Source organism: Caretta caretta, chromosome 2 (assembly GCF_965140235.1).
Source record: "Caretta caretta isolate rCarCar2 chromosome 2, rCarCar1.hap1, whole genome shotgun sequence".
NCBI classification, from domain to species: Eukaryota; Metazoa; Chordata; order Testudines; family Cheloniidae; genus Caretta; species Caretta caretta.
Genome location: NC_134207.1, coordinates 36,628,727 through 36,648,323, shown reverse-complemented (window position 1 = coordinate 36,648,323; position 19,597 = coordinate 36,628,727). Strand labels below are relative to the sequence as shown.

Here is a 19,597-nt window from a genome sequence, read left to right as displayed (position 1 = left end):
AGGCCTGATTTACCTAGCACTGGATCTTCAGATGTAGTTATTTTGCAGAAGAAGACTGCTATTGTAAAACCAATTCTCCATTTGGGATCAGAAAGGTATACAATTAATACTTGGATGAAGTGATTATCACTGTCCTGGACTGCCAAAGAAATCAACTAATAGAACTTATTCTATTGGCTGAGACAAAGTCCATTGTTTAACAAACATGTTAAACCAATGAAACATAGGCTTGAGTTCCTCTAGGAGGATTTTTTTTGTGGGTGTATAATAGTGTCTGTGGCGGTTCAATGACAAGACAGAACACAGCTTTTAGCAAGCAAGCGACTGGTCTGCTAACAGGCTTCTGCCTGTCAGCTTTCCACCTTCCCCTTTATTCTTTCTCTCCCCCCGCGCATTACATTCTCCAACAGATAAAAGGAATACACTGGCTTTGTTTAACATTCTTATTTAGCAGTTTCTATCTACCGCATTCCTTGCTCTCGGGCCTTGAGCCCAGTCCTGGGAGGCTTCCCACGGTTCATATCATCTGGGCGAGATTCCAAGGTTGATGCCCTTGAAAGGAGCTGTGTGTGCACAGGTCCAGCACAACACTCCGGGTGTGCCCTGAATGTTGCCAAGCGCATAAACCTTGTATGAATCCTACAAGTGTCCAAACAAAAAGGTCAAGTCTCTGTAGTATAATGTGCTCAGCCTGTTCAAGAAAAGAAATTTTTGTACAATTCCTAACAGTAAATGTTTCCTTAGGGCATCAACCTTATTTCAACCCTGCAAGGTCATAGTACACTACCTTGGAACTTCATTGTGTTCCTTACAGCACTACCCAGATTGAACCTCTGTTGGAGATGTCATAATACTTCATATCCTATCCTATCTTAACCTGATGGCCACTATCCCCACTCAGGTGAGCTCTTTTTTGAAGCTGGGAGCTTTCTGCAATGAGATCCTGTATTGTACTTTTAATTCAGACAGGTAGGCCCCACAACAGCCATAGCATTCGTTCCCTAAGTAAATTCCTTCAGTGAAGCATGAAAGTCGTCCTGAGGAGCACTGACAATCCCAGGGCAGAGTAGTCATATCTCCTGTGTTGATATCAGTAGAGAACCACATGGCAATCAGTTCCTAAGTTCATCATGTTCTACATATTGGGCATCCAGCCTTAGCCAATGCCAGTTCCTTTCTTTTGGCAGAAGTCTTCACCATACTTTAGTGCTCAGAGGAAGATAGAAGATTATATTTATATATAATCTACTTCATTTTTGGATGTCCACATTTAAAGGATGATCCTGCTTCCTATTCTAGAGTCATATTTTTGTGAATATCCCATTGTAATGGATATGTGGAGCTTAGCATGAAGAAGAATAGCAAAATATATCTGTGCTTATCTGAAAATTTGCTTTATTTTGAGGAATAATATCCATAGATCTTGCCAGGGCTGCTGGAACAATTTGTATAGTGGGGATGCTGAGAACCATTGAACCAAACTGTAAATCCTGTATATGATGGAAACTACTTCAAGCCCGGGGGTGCGGCAGCATCCCCTGCACCCCTACTTCCAGCACCTGTGGATCTGGCCCACCCTGGAGACAAATGGATGGCCCAAAACAGTTGGAAATTGACATCCGAGGATTTGTTGTCAGGTGGAGTTTATAATGCTCTGTGGCAGGAGAAATTGCTATGCTTTTTCCTCATAGTATATTTAACACAATCTGTAATTTAGGAACATAGATTTGAATTATCCTGGGTATGGAAGTTATTTTAACTGGAGGGAATTTTAGAAGGGGGGGCATTTTCCTCCTGCCAATGACTGGCAGGTCTAGTTCTGACCCCCAAGCTGCAAGCAGGTGGAAGTACCCATAGTTATGGGTCTGTGGGCCTTATTACTTGAAGGAATTAATTTTTCAGGTAAGCACATGTACATTTTCCTATTCAGCATGTTGCAGGATTGTGCATATAATACAGAGAAATATGAAAGGTGTTTGACTATGTGAGCAAATTTCTATACCATACTGAAATGAGAACTGTAAAGCAAGAAGGAAAATGGTTATGATTTCAGGCAAAGATAGGGTAGGGTCTTACTGATAGTGTTTAAATGCAGCCTAGTCAATACAAGCTTTTATGAGTAGCTTCTCTTTTTGGAATGTTCAGTTATCTGATTCGAGATAATTGTAGCTCACTAGAGGGTGCTTTAAGAGAGGTATTTAGAATAAACTGATATTGAGACCAGCTCTTAACATAGAAAAAATGTCCAAGGGTTGTGGGGAAACAGAATTTCACACAGTCATCTATTCAGTGTCTCATGATATATACTCGGCACAGTGTTCTTGATTCCCCCACATGCATACAGTGCCTGCTATTATCTGCTTATTCATTTTAATGGATCCTGGGTAACAAAGCATGTTCAACAGCCTTAGTGGTCACTCATTATTGCAGTCTTACAATCCTCACTTACATCCCTGTAGGACCAAGTCCTTACTGATTAATTGATGAACTTTAATTGAGAAGTAAATGGATTAAGTATAGGACTGGATTTTAATCCTATTTCTGCTACCATTTTCTTGGGTGTGGTTTGGACAAGTCATTTAACCATTATGTCTAGGTTTGTATTTGAAAAACTGAGATGATACTTCTCAGAAACATTGTGAAATTAGTTAGTGTTTATACGGTGCTATGAAGATTAAAGCATAATTACTATTTGTATCTATTCAAATATTACATATTTTGATTGAGCTAAAATAGGGAAACTGTCACATATCTTCAATTTATATTAATGCGTTCATTGTACTGACTAAAGTTGTGAGCAAAGGATAATTTTTTAGGTAAAAGGAAGGTGTAAAAAGGGCCAGCCTTAGAAGTTAATAACATAGGACGAATTGTTCCTATCCTTAGTCATGCAAATAGTCCCACTGAATTAGAATAATGTGAGTAGGATTTTCCCCATAGTCAGTAGTGAATCCTTTGCTAATTCAAAAATGTAATTCCTTTAATTTTAATGGCAAAAGAAATGGTTTGAATTGCATTTTCACTTCATTTCTAAAGGTCTATTCCTTTTGAATTTCTGGAAGATCTTATGCTATAAAAACAAACGTTGTGTTTATGTGCATACTTCCTATTTAAAAGTATGAAAACTGACAACCCCCTGGGCACTTTAAAGCCTTGTCTGTTTCAGGAGATCTCCCACTATTGCACTACCACCAGCTCCACTGGTGATAGTGCAACAGTAGGAGTTCTGGTGTAGACAAAGCTCAGACCTTTTTAAATTTGGAGTCATCACAACCTGCTCTGGACAGGATTAAACAATAAAGTGATAAATACTCCTGAGCCGTGTCTACACTAGGACTCATAACGTTGCCCACACTTATCTCCTGTTCATTAAAAGGAAAACCATCGAGATAAGAACAATGCTGTCACAGTAGTAAAAGGATAGGGGTTACTTAATAATTGAAAACTCTCATGAATGTTGTAAATGAAGTGGAATGAACTCATTCTAATCATGATACTGTAATGTCAACAAGTGTTAAGTTTCAGAGCTAAAATAGAGTGACCTATTTTGTACGCATTTATTTTAGTTGTGTCAAATAAAGTATTACAGAAAGTTAATTTTGCATCCAATAATAAGGGCAAAAAAATCTTTAACACAGCAACTTTGTAATATTTTTGTTCTTCTAATAACATGGTCATAAAGGTTATACTTAGCTAATGTACAGCTAGCTACTCATGATGCAAATAAAGTAACTTGAGTGACTTGTCAGAAATATTATATCTGGTAGAGAGACTCTTCATAAATGTAATAATGTTTCAAAGTACTTAACGGCCAGTGACTGAGCTAGTTATTCTTAAAAATACATTTTGTAAATATTGTATGCCTCTTAAAAGTAACTGTTACTTTAACCATTGTGCAAAGTAAATCAAAAATATAACTTACTGAAACAAGTAAAACGTACAACTAACTGTGGCCCTTTTATATGGGGAAGCTTTCAGACCTCTGATAATAAAGCAGTAAACCATATAGTTGTAAGTAGTGAGGCTGAAGTTTTAAAAAGGAAGGTCTAGCCACTTAAACCTGCCAAGGGAGAAATTGTTGCATGATGCTAACTCACTCTCTTTATCTGAAATAAAGTTTGATTGTTTAAAGAGAAGGTCAGTGTGAAATTCACCAACACAGGCTAAGACCTTCTAAAGCCTGTCCAGTTAAGGCCCTGCTTTCTTGATTGCCAATATTCATGTGATTACTGAATTCAACAGGGTGAATAACATATAAAAGGATCAGACAGATGTAAAATTATACTTTTACAGCTTTTACTACTACATAATGTTTTTATTATAAAACACTTAAATGTGACTGGCAAAGTGTCTGTGTGTGCAGGGTTGGGGAGGATATACAGAAGTGGTCATAGAAGTAAGCAAAGTTAGGATTTATAAAAATAGGTAGGAAACAATACTGAAAACATATTGATGCCATAAGTGTGTCCTCATCTGTGTTCTGTTCTGGAGACCCCATCTCAAAAAAGACGTAGAAAATAGAAAAAAACGAAGGAAGGGCCTTTTACCTGATGTATTCCAGAAGGATCCATTCACCACATGAGAGCCTTGGAGAGGTGGTGAGATGTTGCACACACCAGTGGTCACACTACATGGATGATACCCAGCTGTATGTCTCATTTTGCCCAGACAAACCAATAACATCATAAAGTTGTCAGAATGACTACAAAGCATCAGATCTTGGATTAAGAATAGCTGGCTCAAATTAAATCCATGCAAAATTGAGGTGAGACTGTTTAGAAGGAGAAAATGCTTTGAATAGTTGGATAGGATTCTGTACTGCACTTCTATTGGAGGCATCAGCCCTCCCTTCCCAAGTAATGAAAGTGGTGTTAAGCCTTGGCATTCTGTCCAACTTTATCTCTAAATCTAGATTATCAGGGTGACAGACTGACAATATCCTGGACAAACCTTATGGAATTAAGATAAACTTTATTGAATTTAGTTAAACCATACAGAATTAGGTTTAATACATTTAGGGTACATTGTGTTAAAAATGCAATTATGTAGCTATTGTGGCATTGTCTGTAACTCCTCTAGGAGGAGGGGGTGTGCATGTAATTCCTCAATTTATCAGCCCTTTCAGAGGTTGGTATATACTAGTTCAAACTCCAGGGACCAACAGACAAAGAAATAGCCTGGTTTTAATCAGTCTCAGGACCTCGTTCCTAATCCAGCAAATGGACAGGACTTCTTGTCCACGGAGGACCCCAGCCCTTAGAGATGGGTTGGAATGACTTGGGCTACAGAAGCCCCATAAGGCCCCGTGCTTGCTCTGAGCTAAAGCCATGATGAACTTGATATCACAAAGAAACCCCTTGTGTGATGTGTTGAAGGACTGCTCCTTCCAGAGCCAATGTTAGGATTGGGGTGATCTCTGGTAAGTGTAGTAGCTTGCATGTAGGTTCTTTTATTGTTTTTAATATATTTTCTGTGTAGTGCACTTACCTTAACAATAAAATACGCTTTTTTAAAAAGAGCTGTGTGGTAACTGTAATATGGGCAGTTACACTGTTAACAATCTCTGAAGAAGAATAGCAATCTGCCTTCTTAGGAGATCAGGGTTGGAAGGGACCTAGTCCAACCCCCTGCTCAAAGCAGGACTAATCCCCAATTTTTGCCCCAGCTCCCTAAATGGCCCCCTCAGGGATTGAACTCACAATCCTAGGTTTAACAGGCCAATGCTGAAACCACTGAGCTATCCCACTTGGGCAGCTTATCTCTGCTGGGAATAACACAGTGAGGACAGGGAACTGTTCAGCCCAGAAATACCCTCATCTGGAGTGAGTGAGACGTTTGTCTCCACCTAAGAGAGGTGATGGCCAGGGGAGCCAGAAGCCTGAGAGTGGGTGCCCTTGCTGTACCATAGAGGGTGAGTACAGATGCAGTTGACCTGAATTGTGACAATCAGTTAGCATTCAGTTGTAATATAAGCCATTTTCAGTTGTAATATAAGCATAAAGACTTTTTCCACTTGCCAGTTTGCTAGGAAACTCTAATCCTTCTTCCTAGAGGAGGATCTGGCCAAAGCGATCCATGTACTTTGTCATCTCAAGTCTGGACTACTGTAGCTCAGGGCTTGTCTCCAGAAACATTGCATTCAAAACAAGCTACAGTGTGAATCTACCATGCACTGACTGACCATGTGGACCCTGCTGATTCACACTAACAGTTCCTTAGTGTGCTTTGATGTACCCCGCTTTCAGTAGTGTAGTAGTAACAAAAGGAAATGGGTAAACTAATTTATACTAATCTCCATATTCACCAAATGAGAAGTGGATAAACTTTGTGTACCTACATTTACCCTCTACTGTATTACTGCCCACTTTGAAACAGGAGTAGATCAAAGGTCACTAAGGAACTGTTAGTGTGAGAAGGCCATTACTTCCATGTTTCCCACTCAGTGCCCTACTAAGTCTCTGCTCATGAAACAGCTCATTCAGAAGAAGAGAAGATTTCATCATTATATCTTAAGCTGAAGAATTCAGAGCCTAATTCCTATAGCCAACTTGTTAGGGAAGACTTATTCTATCTTTCAGGCAAAATCCTGCATAGTATTTGTTTTAACTTCCAAAGTGCAGTAGTCCAACCAATAATACAGAGACCATCACTTGACACTTCTAACCTTGCCAGTTACTGTCTGGTGTATAACCAAACTGTTCTAAACAATTAACTCCAAAAGCTAGGAAAAATAGTCCTAAAACCACCAGTTAGCTCTAAAAAAAACAACGAGGAGTCCTTGCGGCACCTTAGAGACTAACAAATTTATTTGGGCATAAGCTTTCATGGGCTAGAACCCACTTCATCAGATGCATGGAGTGGAAAATACAATAGCAGGTGTGTGTGTGTGTATATGTATATATGTATATATATATATAGTATATATACTACTATATACATAGTACATGAAGAGATAGGATTTGCCTTACCAAGTTGGGGGTCAGCATCTTGGATGTCTCCCAGTCAGGCTTCCTGCCAAGGTCTGGGATTGATATAGCACTTACTGGTCTTGATCGAATAAATCTGTATTCATTCCACTGGATCTCTTTGACATTTGATACTGCTGATCACTGAATTCTCTCTCCAAGAGGCTACAGGGGTCTCTGAAAACATGCAGAAATGGCTCAAGTCCTTCTCTCAGACCAAACTGAGGGTCTCAATAGGTAACTGTTCCTCTGCCTTAAGAGCCTTCACCTTCTGGAATCCAGAAATAATCAGTCCGTCCTGTCTTCCATCTTTCAAGGTCTCTCTCCAGATATTCAAAAGCCCTCTGTGGGCATGGACCACCCAACCTAAGATAGCATCTTCCTTCACAGCCACAACCATGACCTTTTGTAGTTACATTCCACTGAAGCCAAAAAAACTGTTGACCAGTCAGATGGAGCTCATGAACTTTACAGAAGCTGGTTCTAAACTATGAAACACAAGACAGAAGAATGGCCACAACTTAATGCAAATCTCACCTCTTGAACTTAGCTTTCACACAATTGATTCTTCACGCAGACACATGACAATCCTTCTTCTCCCTTACAAAAAATCTATTATTATTCGCACTTACTCTTACGTGTGTTGAAAACATGGGAGTGGGAGAGTGAGAAAATTTTGTTATTACTCAACACTTGGGAAGTGGTCAGACACTAGGTACTTATACTGCCCCATCATCATAGATGGGTAATGATCTGTTTTGAGAAAGACTTCTGTTCATTTTTATTGGCCCTTTCAATTGTCCTTCTGGGAATATGTTTCCACTCTACACGTCTCCCATTCTTTTTACTCAAACCTTACCTAAAAATGGTACATAAGCACTTTCAGATTCAGAATTCAATAAACTTCTCCTTGAACTGATAAAAGAACTAAAGTCAGATGGATGAAATTTTAGATACTACAGTGATGTGGATGAAATTTTAGATACTACAGTGATGTGGTCATATAATTCAAGACTATCATAATGCATATGCACAGAGAGACCAAATTAAGGTTGTGCAGGCAAACTTAATTCTGACATCTACTAACTTTTGAACATTTGACTTTACAATTGTAATATTCTTGTAATGTGATCTTTTTGGATGTAATATTCTATTTTTATAAAATACTGAAAAAAACCAATAGCAATTCTATCATGGAAGTACATTTCCCCCCCACATGGGTCATCAGAAGGGTCTGGACCTTGTATGCACAGCATAGACTTCTTCCATTTGAACTAACAGAGTAACTGATAGCAGGAGTAGGCTGGTATCCTCTGTGTGTACCAGCCACTACATAACGATGAAACACACACTTTGTCAGTTCCTGCCTCCCACTCTGCCTAGCCACTACTCCCACCCCCAGCTCCTGCTTCCTTCTCCCTCTACATCTATGCCATGACCCAACCCTCAGCTAGGCTATGCCTACTGTGAGGAGAGGCAGAGGCAAGCAAACATAATGGAAATAGCCTTAAATTTTAAATTGTAAAAAGGAAAAGGTCAGAAATTTGACAGGAACAGTAATATAAATAATAGAGTAATATTATAATATAATAATATAAGGTAACATTAAATACTTACAAACATAATAAACTATAAATTACCATCACAATCAAAGTACGTTTTTCAACAATATGTTGTGTCATGCCAGGAGGTGCTGCAAAGTTTCCCTGGCTGCAAAGTCCAGTTTCATCCCAGCTGTCCTGCTTTCGCCTCTTTCTGGCTTGCAATGTTCCTTTGCTTCAAGGATGACTGCACCTCTTTCCAACAGCTCCACCTTCAAACTAGGGCCACGCATGTTCACCAGGAACCCAAACTGTATTTCTTATGATGGTGTCCCAGTGGTCAACCTCACTGATCATATACGTTGCAGCCTGGCTCCTTGCATATTGCCCTTCAAAGTCAAGCTTCCTCTCCCCAGCTTCATCACAAATCCTCTTTTTACCCCAGCACTGCTTCTTTCACCTCCTTTTGCTCTAGCCACCTTCTTGCTATCCACTTTGGGCAGATTCTGAGACCCCTTCCCAGCTTGAGCTGCCATCTTATCTCTCCCAAGGACAGCATTCTATGCTGTTGCATCACATCTCTAGCCCTAACATTACACCCCTTGGTCAAAACTGCAGCAGGTGCTAGTGCCAGGGCAAGGGTTACTACACCTGTACAACCCTTTCCCCTTTCACTTGATCTTGCAAACTCCCTTTCCCGTGCCATTTCTCATCTCTCTGTATTCAAATCAGGCAGTTTCTGCCTCTGTCTCTTCCCTGCTCTCTTGGTGCCTTCAGGAGGAGTATCAAGAATACAAGAGAGACAGTTTCCCTGCTCTCAATTCCTGTGCCTGACACTACCATGGCCCCTGGCCACCTGGAGGAACAATATCAGGTAAAGTCCTGCTCAGCCCCTACAGTCCTGGAATGGAGCATGTTCAGTGCAGAGGGAGTCTTCAGAGAATTTAGCTGCCAAACTCTTAACATATGTCTGCTGAATATGTGCTTGCTGAGATTTTTCAAAGTCTCATATCTTGGCCAGATTTGGGCAGATTTTTCCAGGGATGGGAAAAGGCTAATCCCTGACACCAGGATGACCCTCTGCTAAATTTGAAGTCCATGCGCCAAAGTGTGGAGATGCTAGAGCTTTCAGCAAAACAAATTATACATTTTTAAAAACATGGGTATAATAAAAGCATTTTCCCCTAATCTCATTCTTGGAAATAGCAGAACCAGTTTTGCTGAATCCTCCCCCAAAAATTCAGCCTGAGCATGGAAAATTTCTTTCCAAATCATTAAACATAGGCAAAATTTTAAGCAACTAAAAACAGAGTATTATAATGGGAGGTGTTGAGCAACCTTAAGTATAGGTGGTGCTATCAACTCCTCTTTTTTGTTCATCAGAAGGTATGAGCTAATCTTTTGGGAGATTTAATCAATGCTATTCAAAGACCTGTGAGTTGATGATAAACTATAAAGCTGATAGTAGACTTTCAGTCTACAGACTGATAAGAAAGACTTTATTGTGGGATAGGTAATAGAAAATTGAAAACGGCTAGCTTGCAAAGTATTTTAGTACTGCTTATTTTGAAAACCACATTAATTTTAAAACAAAAATAGTGAGCTAAATTCTGCTCCTCTTATCCATACAATTATTCCCATTAAAGTCAATAAGACTTCTCAAGTGAATAAGATGAATGGCATTTGATCTTTTGTCTGACAAATTTGCTTGAATTTTTTTGAATACTTTGCTAAAATGATAGACAAGGGTGAAATAGTATGTAGAAAAGCTTCAGATTCTGTTCTACACAGCAAATTAATTTACAAAATCAGAAAGAATTGTGTGAGGAACTGTTGAAATGAAAAAAAAAAGTTAGATACCTGATGGAGATGTGGAGAAAATATGCCTTGTAACATTATTTTTGTCTTTTTGTGTGTGTGTGTGTGTGTGCGTGCACACGCACATCCGTGTTTGCGTGCACATGTGGGGGAAGGGGAGAGAGAGAGAATACTTTTTTTCCCTGCAGAAGTATATACTATACATTTTCTAATTGGCACACAACTAAGACAAAAGAATATGAATTCAGTTCTGAGTTTCAGGAACAGGATATTCAAGCTTCATGGTTGTACCCTGCAAAAGTTAGTCCTTTGTGGAAAAGAAATACATTTTCTGAATATGATCAAACTGTGATTTGACTCTTCTGGCCTGCAAACAGCCCTCATTCCCAGTCTCACCATACTCATCATCAGAAGGAAGCTCCTCACAGATCAGATCCACCAACTTAAAGCGGCACAATGGATACAAAACCTGAAGATGTCTCTCCACTACTACAATGATCAAATATACACCACAACACCTTTCAAGATCCAGGAGTCCTACTCATGCCTATAACAATGTGTTGTACCTCATCCAGTGCACTAAATGCCTGAATAACAACTATATGGGTGAAACCAGACAATCACTTACTCTCAAATGAATTCACAGAGAAAAATGATAAAAGACAAAAGCACCATATCACCTGTGGGCGAACACTTTTCACAAAATGATTGCTCCATATCAGAGCTCTCAGTTCTCATCCTCAGAAGAAACCTACACAATACATTAAAAGAAAGAGCCTGGAAATTTAAATTCATATCTTTGCTAGACACTAAAAATCATGGTCTTAACAAAGACACTAGATTTATGGCTTATTACAACAATCCATAACCCATTAACTGCCCTTTTTTGTTCTATGACTGTAGTGGTGTTAATGATCCACTTCACCTTGTATAGTCCCTTAGAATATGTGTTAACTACTTATACTAGAAAGTCTGTTTCATCTTATATTTAGCTGTGACACTGGGAGTACCTTTCCCAGACCTGAAGAACTTTCACCAACAGAAGTTGGTCCAATAAAAAATATTACCTCACCCACCTTGTCTCTATGACCAAGCTAAACATTCTTAGGTGAACATATGAAGATGTGGACTCAGTGAACTGATATAACCCTTGTACAGCAGCCTGAAGTGTTCATTCAGGTTATTTCTGCTGTACTTTGTCCTGATATTGGGACAACATTGATGCCAAATTATAAAGTGATTACTTCTAATGTGCTGGCACCAAGCTCCTGAGAACTTTCAGACAGAAATATTGTGTGTAGAGACCTGAATACAGATAATATGAATAAGCTTTAATTTTATTTGCACAATATTTTATGAAAATTCAGTGTTACAAAATTCTTATTAAATTCTGTGCTATTATAAAAAAGCAAACTTTATTATCATGAGGTGACATTAGACATTTAGTTTTTGTTTTAAGCCACTGTCTGTGAGACCTATGAGAAATAGTAGATATTGAAGTATAAAATAAAGTGGTTCAAGTAATTTTATGAGTTTCCTAAACTGAGGACTTTACAGTTTTTGTTCAGCTATGATTATTTAACCTGGGTTGCTCTGTTAATTAAGTGAATGCATACGACATGTGTTTTAGAAGTATCTGTATGAAATTTTGTCCTATGATGTTGTTTTTTTGCCCTCTGACAACTGTCAATACAATAATCTATGTAGTATATTCCTTCAAATAGAAAATATTAATAAAGGAGAGAGGCAATACATAGGTTGTTAAAAGTGCATATAGTTTTAGTTTTGTATATGACCTTGAAAGAGAGTCAGAGGCTACTAGTAAAACAAAGTACTCGTGTATGGCAATGAGAAAGCTATTTGAATATATTTGGCTTTTGGAATGGCAAAGGGTTTGTGCTTTTTATGTAGATAAGTATAAATTAATGAGACCAGTGACAAAATAAATAATAATAATAATAGAAGCTTTAGTTTACAAAGAAGCACAATGCTTAATGGACTAAAACCTACACTCGAGGTTCATTACAGACAACACATTTTAAATCAAGAATACAATGTTTGGCAGGAATAAAGAGGCAAGCAAGCTCTCAAAGATTACATGTATTATATGGAAATGTGCCATACTGCTGGTATGTTTATATACTATAGTGTATATAACATGTGGAAATGTGCCAGATTCCAAACATTTTCCAGAGTCAAATTCTGCTTTCATTTACACCCATGCAGCTCCACTGAAATCCAGTGGTCCATAGACTGTATTACTCTCTCTCTGTGTGTAGACTACATTTCCCTCTTTCATATTTTATAACAGCAAATGAGCAGAATTTAGTTGATATAAAGTGCTAGAGCAACCACCTATGACAATTTTATTCATTTACTATCATTACAATACAAGAAGGACATTGCTATTAAAATTCTTAGTGCAACCTGTATATCTTGGGGTTTAATGTGCTTGTGAACAGGCACACCCTATGAATTATATATTTAACAACAAGAACCATTATTTTCTGGCTTTGGGGATTTAAAATTTTTCATATTTTATTTTTCCCCTCTCAAGGAGTATTGGGTGTCATAGGAAAAGTGAAACTGTAATGTATTCTGTTCAGGACTGGAAGTGTGCAAAAATGAAAAATAATAAGTGAAAACAGTTATCAAAATAAATTTGGATTTCAAAAATGTAGTTCAAGCTTTTGGGAAGTTCAGTTTTTACATATTTTTTTTTGAAGTAATTTGCCCTTTCTTAGTTTTCATATGGCCAAGACAGAGACAGCCAATCTTAATTTTTCCACAAAAACAGAATTACTGGAGAAGAACTACACTTGATGGCTTTGAAAATCTCTAAAAGTGGCTTGAGTACAGAATAAGTTTGTGTATTCCTTTCATTCCGCTGAGACAGTGAAAAAGACACAGGCACTGAAACGTTGTTTGCTTTAGGGTTGCTACAACTATTGTTTGTCTGTATTTGAAGGAGGGATAGTATATAATGATATAATTGTAAGTTATTGTTATCATAAACATTAAACATGTTAACATGAAGAACATTTAGAGACCGTTCCTTGTGCACTAAAAACTCCTGAGGAATCCAGTGGGAGTTCTGAGTGCATGAGAAATTCAAGATAAGGTTAAGTGTTAACCTTATCCATAGTGTTAAGTTTTGTAAGGCATAAAAAGTATAAACTGAGATATTGACATTGTAATTATTTCCTGGTAAATTGCGTAATAGCAAGTTGATAACCCACTAAGAGTAATCTGTTATACCACTCAAGATCTGGGGTGAAATCCTGGCTCCATTTAAAATAATGGAGTTTTGCTGTTGAGTTAAATGGAGCTAAGATTTCACCCCTAAAATTCAGCTTGAGCTCCCTCTGAAAATTGGATCATATATTTAAGTAGCTAGAAAGCTTGTGAGTCAGTGTAGTTCAGACTCACCAGAGTGCTAATGTTTTTGGGCCAATGAAAGCAGCAGCTAGAGTTGGATCTGAAGGTCTCTTATCCAGCCCAGAGTGGATGGGATAGCCATGTGTATAGCTGAGACACCTTCAGAAATTTTTTTAACTGAAGTGGTATGATAAAAAAACGATTTATTTTGGAAAGGGATTGGAACATTTTGAATTAAAGTATTTTGTATCTCAGTATTCAAAAATAATCAAGGAAATTGGACTCCCAGATTTAATTTCCTTTTGGAGATTGGTTGTATTACACTGTATTATGCTTCATGTGTATTGTTTTTAATAATCCAATCTGCAAAAAGTCTGGGAAAGATAAAGAATCAAACAAATGTGAAACCCTCATACACATTTTTCATTTTGCTTTAAGTGTACCATGTTTGTACTATTTCAGATTGTAAACTGTGTGAGACAGGAACTATGTCTTCTTGTGCATGTGAATTGTGCCTGACACAATGTGGGCCTTACAGGAATACATAAAATAAATATTAATAGATTACCGACATCTTTAGAGGCTAGAGACAAAACTCATTCCACTAGAGCTCAGGTAGCCTCAGCATCTTTACTTAAGCACATGCTCATCTCTGATTTCTTTCCCTTTTCCTTGGTCTAACAGAGCCAGAGTCTATCTATTCTTGCTTTTTATGATCACTGGCTTGAGCACTGAAAGGCTTTTGGCTTCAAGGGGATTACTTGTGTGCTGGAAGTTAGGCACATGCTTTAGTATGTTGCTGAGTTGGGGCCTATATGAAAGTGATCATTTTAAGTACAAGTATCAGAGGGGTAGCTGTGTTAGTCTGGATCTGTAAAAGCGGCAGAGAGTCCTGTGGCACCTTATAGACTAACAGATGTATTGGAGCATAAGCATTCGTGGGTGAATACCCACTTCATTGGATGCACTTATGCTCCAATATATCTGTTAGTCGCAAAGGTGCCACAGGACTCTTTGCCATTTTAAGTACGTTCATTTTGAGATTTGCTAATAAGTTTGATGTATAAATCAAAATGGTAAACAAAGTAAAAACTGCACATTTCTTATTGTTAATATCTTGTTTTGTTTGTTTATTATTTCCCTCATTGGAAAGGCCCCTGCTTGCCAGCTATTGTTGTTGTTGTTTACATAATGCAATAAGTAGGCCTTGTTTGGCACTTTATAAACCCAGAGTAGACAAGGGCCAGAGTTTCCAAACCTGAGTGCCAAAAGTTAGGCTTCTGAATCACTTTTAGAATCACTGCAAACCTGCAGTTCCCATTTTCTCCAAAGTGAGCTGCACTTGTGTAAGTGAGCACAGATTTATCCCTTAGGATTTAGTTTAGTTATAGTACAAATAAGTAAGGAACAGGCTACACTGGGACATTAGTGTTTAGCCAAAAGAAGTGAATTTACAGGAAGAAAGAACCAGTGTCAGAAGAGACATGAAGATGAAAGTGTGAGGATACTAAGGAGAGAGGGTTGGCAGAGAAAATGATTGCTGAAAGTTGGTAGGAGTGGAGCTGTGCAGAGCCTTAATGGTGAGGACAAGGAGTTTGAGCCTAATATGGAAAGAGTCAGAGCGTGAAAGTGATTCCAGGAGGAGGGAGGGTGAATGGAGAGAAAGATTAATCATAGTTCAGTAGACCCACAATATTTCATAGTAATGGCTCAAACCATCTTAGTAATAATACCATTGTAACTGTATTTGTATTGTGATTGTAGTGTAGTGTAGTGTGTTGGAGCAGTACTGTAGAACAATGGTTAACGACTTTTTCTGGGTTTGCAACTCCCAGAATGCAAAAATAAAAATAAAAAAAATAAATCATCCTGCGATGCACCATATTCCACAAGTCTGTGGGGTATAGGTTATGGGACTAAGCCATGGGAGGCTTTTGGGTGCCTGGAGTGGGACAGCTTCTTCTGCTGTCAGGTGATAGTGTTGCTGAGTGGGTAGAAAAAGCTGCTGGGGGCGTCTGGTAAACATGCTTTTTCTTTGTTGTGAAGATGAGTGTTGTACAGGTGGGAAGGCTGAGGAGCAGTAGAGAGCTACTCCTGTAGAATTCCAGAGGGTTATTGTTTCTTTTTAATAAGCATCCGACCTCTTAGCTAGAATCCCTTCCAGCTGTTGGATATCAACTGAGATATATGCGAGTTCCAATCTACAATATGCAGCCTCAGCATGTATGTCAGATACCTAGGCATGAAGTCAGAAGCCAATTAAATCAAATTCTTGTTTCAGTATGTCCATTTGTATGAGATTGTATATAATGCATTATATATACTGTAATTTTATGTAGTAAAACTATCCAGTTTTTATGCATGGGTGTGACACTCACACAATTGCCCCTCCCCTTACACTGCCCATATATAATATACATAAATGTATAGCAACATCATTGGAGTGTTGTGAGTTACAGGAGGGGAGCAGATCTGAATAAGCTGTCACCTCCTTGGGGGTGCTTCCACTATCCATGTCTTTAAAATCCTGTTTTAAAAAAAATAAAAATATTAATTTTTAACAGTTTTCAGTAGGGTATTGATTTACTTGCTGACTCAGCAAGATTGTGTATCAATCATGATCATCACCTCCTTTTTCCCACATCAGGGTTAGGTAAGGTTGAAGTAATGAGCAAATTCTATCCATTGAGCCACCATTTGAGCCTGTTGGAGGGTTGGCTAGATGGTTTTATATACTGTGTTATACCGCTGTCTCTTTGGACATCCACAGCCTCTCTCACTGTGCACTCTTCCATAGAGAACTATTTTGGGTAGTCAGTATAGGGTCATACTAGCAACATGGCCAAACTATTATAGTTGGCACCTTTTTAAAGATTAAAGTCACTGCACATTCACTCTTTAACAGGTGTCATCGTTTGTTAGTCTGGTTAGCCTTGTCAACTCTAGGATATGATGGAGGCACCCCTCATTTCAAATGTTTGTGGCTTTTGCTTCAGATGCTAGCAAATCTGCTATGTTTTCATTGGAAATTGCAGTGGGAGTTAATGATGACGGCCTGATCATTATCTCCTACTATGTGCTTCCTACGCTTACATCAGAGAGTTCTTGAGCGAATGTATTGCCAGGGAGCCGGAAGCAGTGAAGTGGAGCAGGTCATTCTCACTCATGCCTAGAGAGTCACAGGATTTCTGTGGTTTCAGAGGAGCAGCCATGTTAGTCTGTATCCGCAAAAAAAAAAGGAGTACTTGTGGCACCTTAGAGACTAACAAATTTATTTGAGCATAAGCTTTCGTGAGCTACAGCTCGCTTCATCGGATATATCATTGGATGAAGTGAGCTGTAGCTCACGAAAGCTTATGCTCAAATAAATTTGTTAGTCTCTAAGGTGCCACACGTACTCCTTTTCTTTTTGAGGATTTCTGTGGGATTTCTCAGTGTATCTTGTGATATATACTTTTTATAGTGGTATGCTCCCTTTTACCTTCTCAGAACCATGATCAACATGACCCCAAAAAGGATGTTCTGGGAATTCCATGTCATTGACTCCATAGCATTTTCTTAATAACTTTTCCTCTGCTGCAGGTTTTCCAATGGAGGGGATGATATAAGCTATTGTATCATATTTGCTCCCCCCAGCCAGATTCAGAGAATGAATAAGAATCTTCCTGCAATTACTGCTTGTGTCTATTGGAGCTGGCTGTGGTGCTGGGTACCAGCACTGAGAGCAGTGCACTCTTCGAATCATAGAATCATAGAATATCAGGGTTGGAAGGGACCTCAGGAGGTCATCTAGTCCAATCCCCTGCTCAAAGCAGGACCAATCCCCAACTAAATCATCCCAGCCAGGGCTTTGTCAAGCCTGACCTTAAAAACCTCAAAGGAAGGAGATTCCACCACCTCCCTAGGTAACACATTCTAGTGCTTCACCACCCTCCCAGTGAAAAAGTTTTTCCTAATATCCAACTTAAACCTCCCCCACCGCAACTTGAGACCATTACTCCTTGTTCTGTCATCTGCTACCACTGAGAATAATCTAGAGCCATCCTCTTTGGAACCCCCTTTCAGGTAGTTGAAAGCAGCTATCAAATCCCCCCTCATTCTTCTCTTCCACAGACTAAACAATCCCAGTTCCCTCAGCCTCTCCTCATAAGTCATGTGTTCCAGTCCCCTAATCATTTTTGTTGCCCTCCGCTGGACGTTTTCCAGTTTTTCCACATCCTCCTTGTAGTGTGGGGCCCAAAACTGGACACAGTACTCCAGATGAGGCCTCACCAATTTAGAATAGAGGGGAATGATCACGTCCCTTGATCTGCTGGCAATGCCCCTACATATACATCCCAAAATGCCATTGGCCTTCTTGGCAACAAGGGCACATTGTTGACTCATATCCAGCTTCTCATCCACTGTAACCACTAGGTCCTTCTCTGCAGAACTGCTGCCTAGCCATTCGGTCCCTGGTCTGTATGTATGGGATTCTTCCGTCCTAAGTGCAGGACTCTGCACTTCTCCTTATTGAACCTCATGAGATTTCTTTTGGCCCAATCCTCTAATTTGTCTAGGGCCCTCTGTATCCTATCCCTACCCTCCAGCATATCTACCTCTCCTCCCAGTTTAGTGTCATCTGCAAACTTGCTGATGGTGCAATCCACACCATTCTCCAGATCATTTATGGAGATATTGAACAAATATCTGTAGTCTTCTGTAGTCTTTCCTGTACTTTCAGGGCATCTTCCGCTGGTCCCCAGGGAGTGAAGGGGCAATGAAGGAAACAGCATGACATGAGTGCAGGGGGATGAGGAACAGAGTGGAGACAGCAACCTGACTCTCTTTAGCTTCTAGTAAAGTCTCCACATTCCCCAGTCACCGCTGTCTATTTCCAAGCTCCATTTCTGAAAGTTGTAAGGGATAGTCTAATGTCTCTATCTGTGCCCTTCCCACTGTTCTAGGGCACCCTGAAGGGGAAATAAGTGACAATTTTGCTAACATTCAAAAATCAAAGAGACAGCGGTATAACACAGTATATAATTACTGTTATGTCTGCCAATAGTGGGTCACACACTAGAGAAGCATTAACTAATTAGTGAAGTCCCCTTTATTGTAGCTGGACTTACTGTGTATGTGATTTGCACATGATCACATCCAAGACTCAACCTAAGCCCCTTATGTTTAGTCCTGTTAAAATGGATGGTAAAAGGTAGAACTTCATGTAACATATGAAGTAAGTGCATTATGTATGCAATCAATTAAATTTTTTCAGTTTTCTCTTTACTGTGGTATTTCTTATTTAAATTTGTTTTGAAAATTGATGAACAAATTTATGCATGAACCTGAATAAAGCAACTTTTCATTGATCTGTTTTCTTCTGCAGGAAATTGCATCAACAATTTGAAATGTATAAGGAGCAGGTGAAGAAGATGGGTGAAGAATCACAGCAGCAGCAGGAGCAGAAGAGTGATGCCCCGACCTGTGGTATCTGCCACAAAACAAAATTTGCCGATGGCTGTGGCCATAACTGTTCATATTGCCAAACTAAATTCTGTGCACGTTGTGGAGGAAGAGTGTCTTTACGCTCAAATAAGGTATGGAATTTGTTTAAAATAAATATCACTGAATTTTCATATTGATGTTGCTTAATGTGAAGTGTGATGTAATTTGGTACAGAAGTTCTTTGAAGATTATTATTGTAATTTGTCCACAGTTAGTTACTTTAGTTATTGGAAATATATCTGAAAAATGGATCTCCTAGGACATACCTGTACCTGTCCACAAGTTCGGTATCTGTTGTTCAGAATCACTAGTACTGCCTTATGGTTATTACTCAAACAATTTTTCCTTCAAGGAGGAAACTGTTTTAGGTCTATTTAGGCCATTGTCCATTTGACAAAGAATCTTCAT

The 19,597-nt window shown here is 38.9% G+C and overlaps 1 protein-coding gene across 44 annotated transcripts in view; it reads left to right on the top strand.

The window, feature by feature from the left end:
- Positions 1-19,597, top strand: part of RIMS2 (regulating synaptic membrane exocytosis 2) — a 737,322-nt gene that overhangs the window by 142,981 nt on the left and 574,744 nt on the right. For all 44 annotated transcript variants that reach the window (XM_075125014.1, XM_075124984.1, XM_075124982.1 and 41 more), the window contains one exon: positions 19,071-19,281. In XM_075125014.1, coding sequence (XP_074981115.1) covers positions 19,071-19,281 — 211 coding nt within the window. The remainder of the gene's footprint in view (positions 1-19,070; positions 19,282-19,597) is intronic.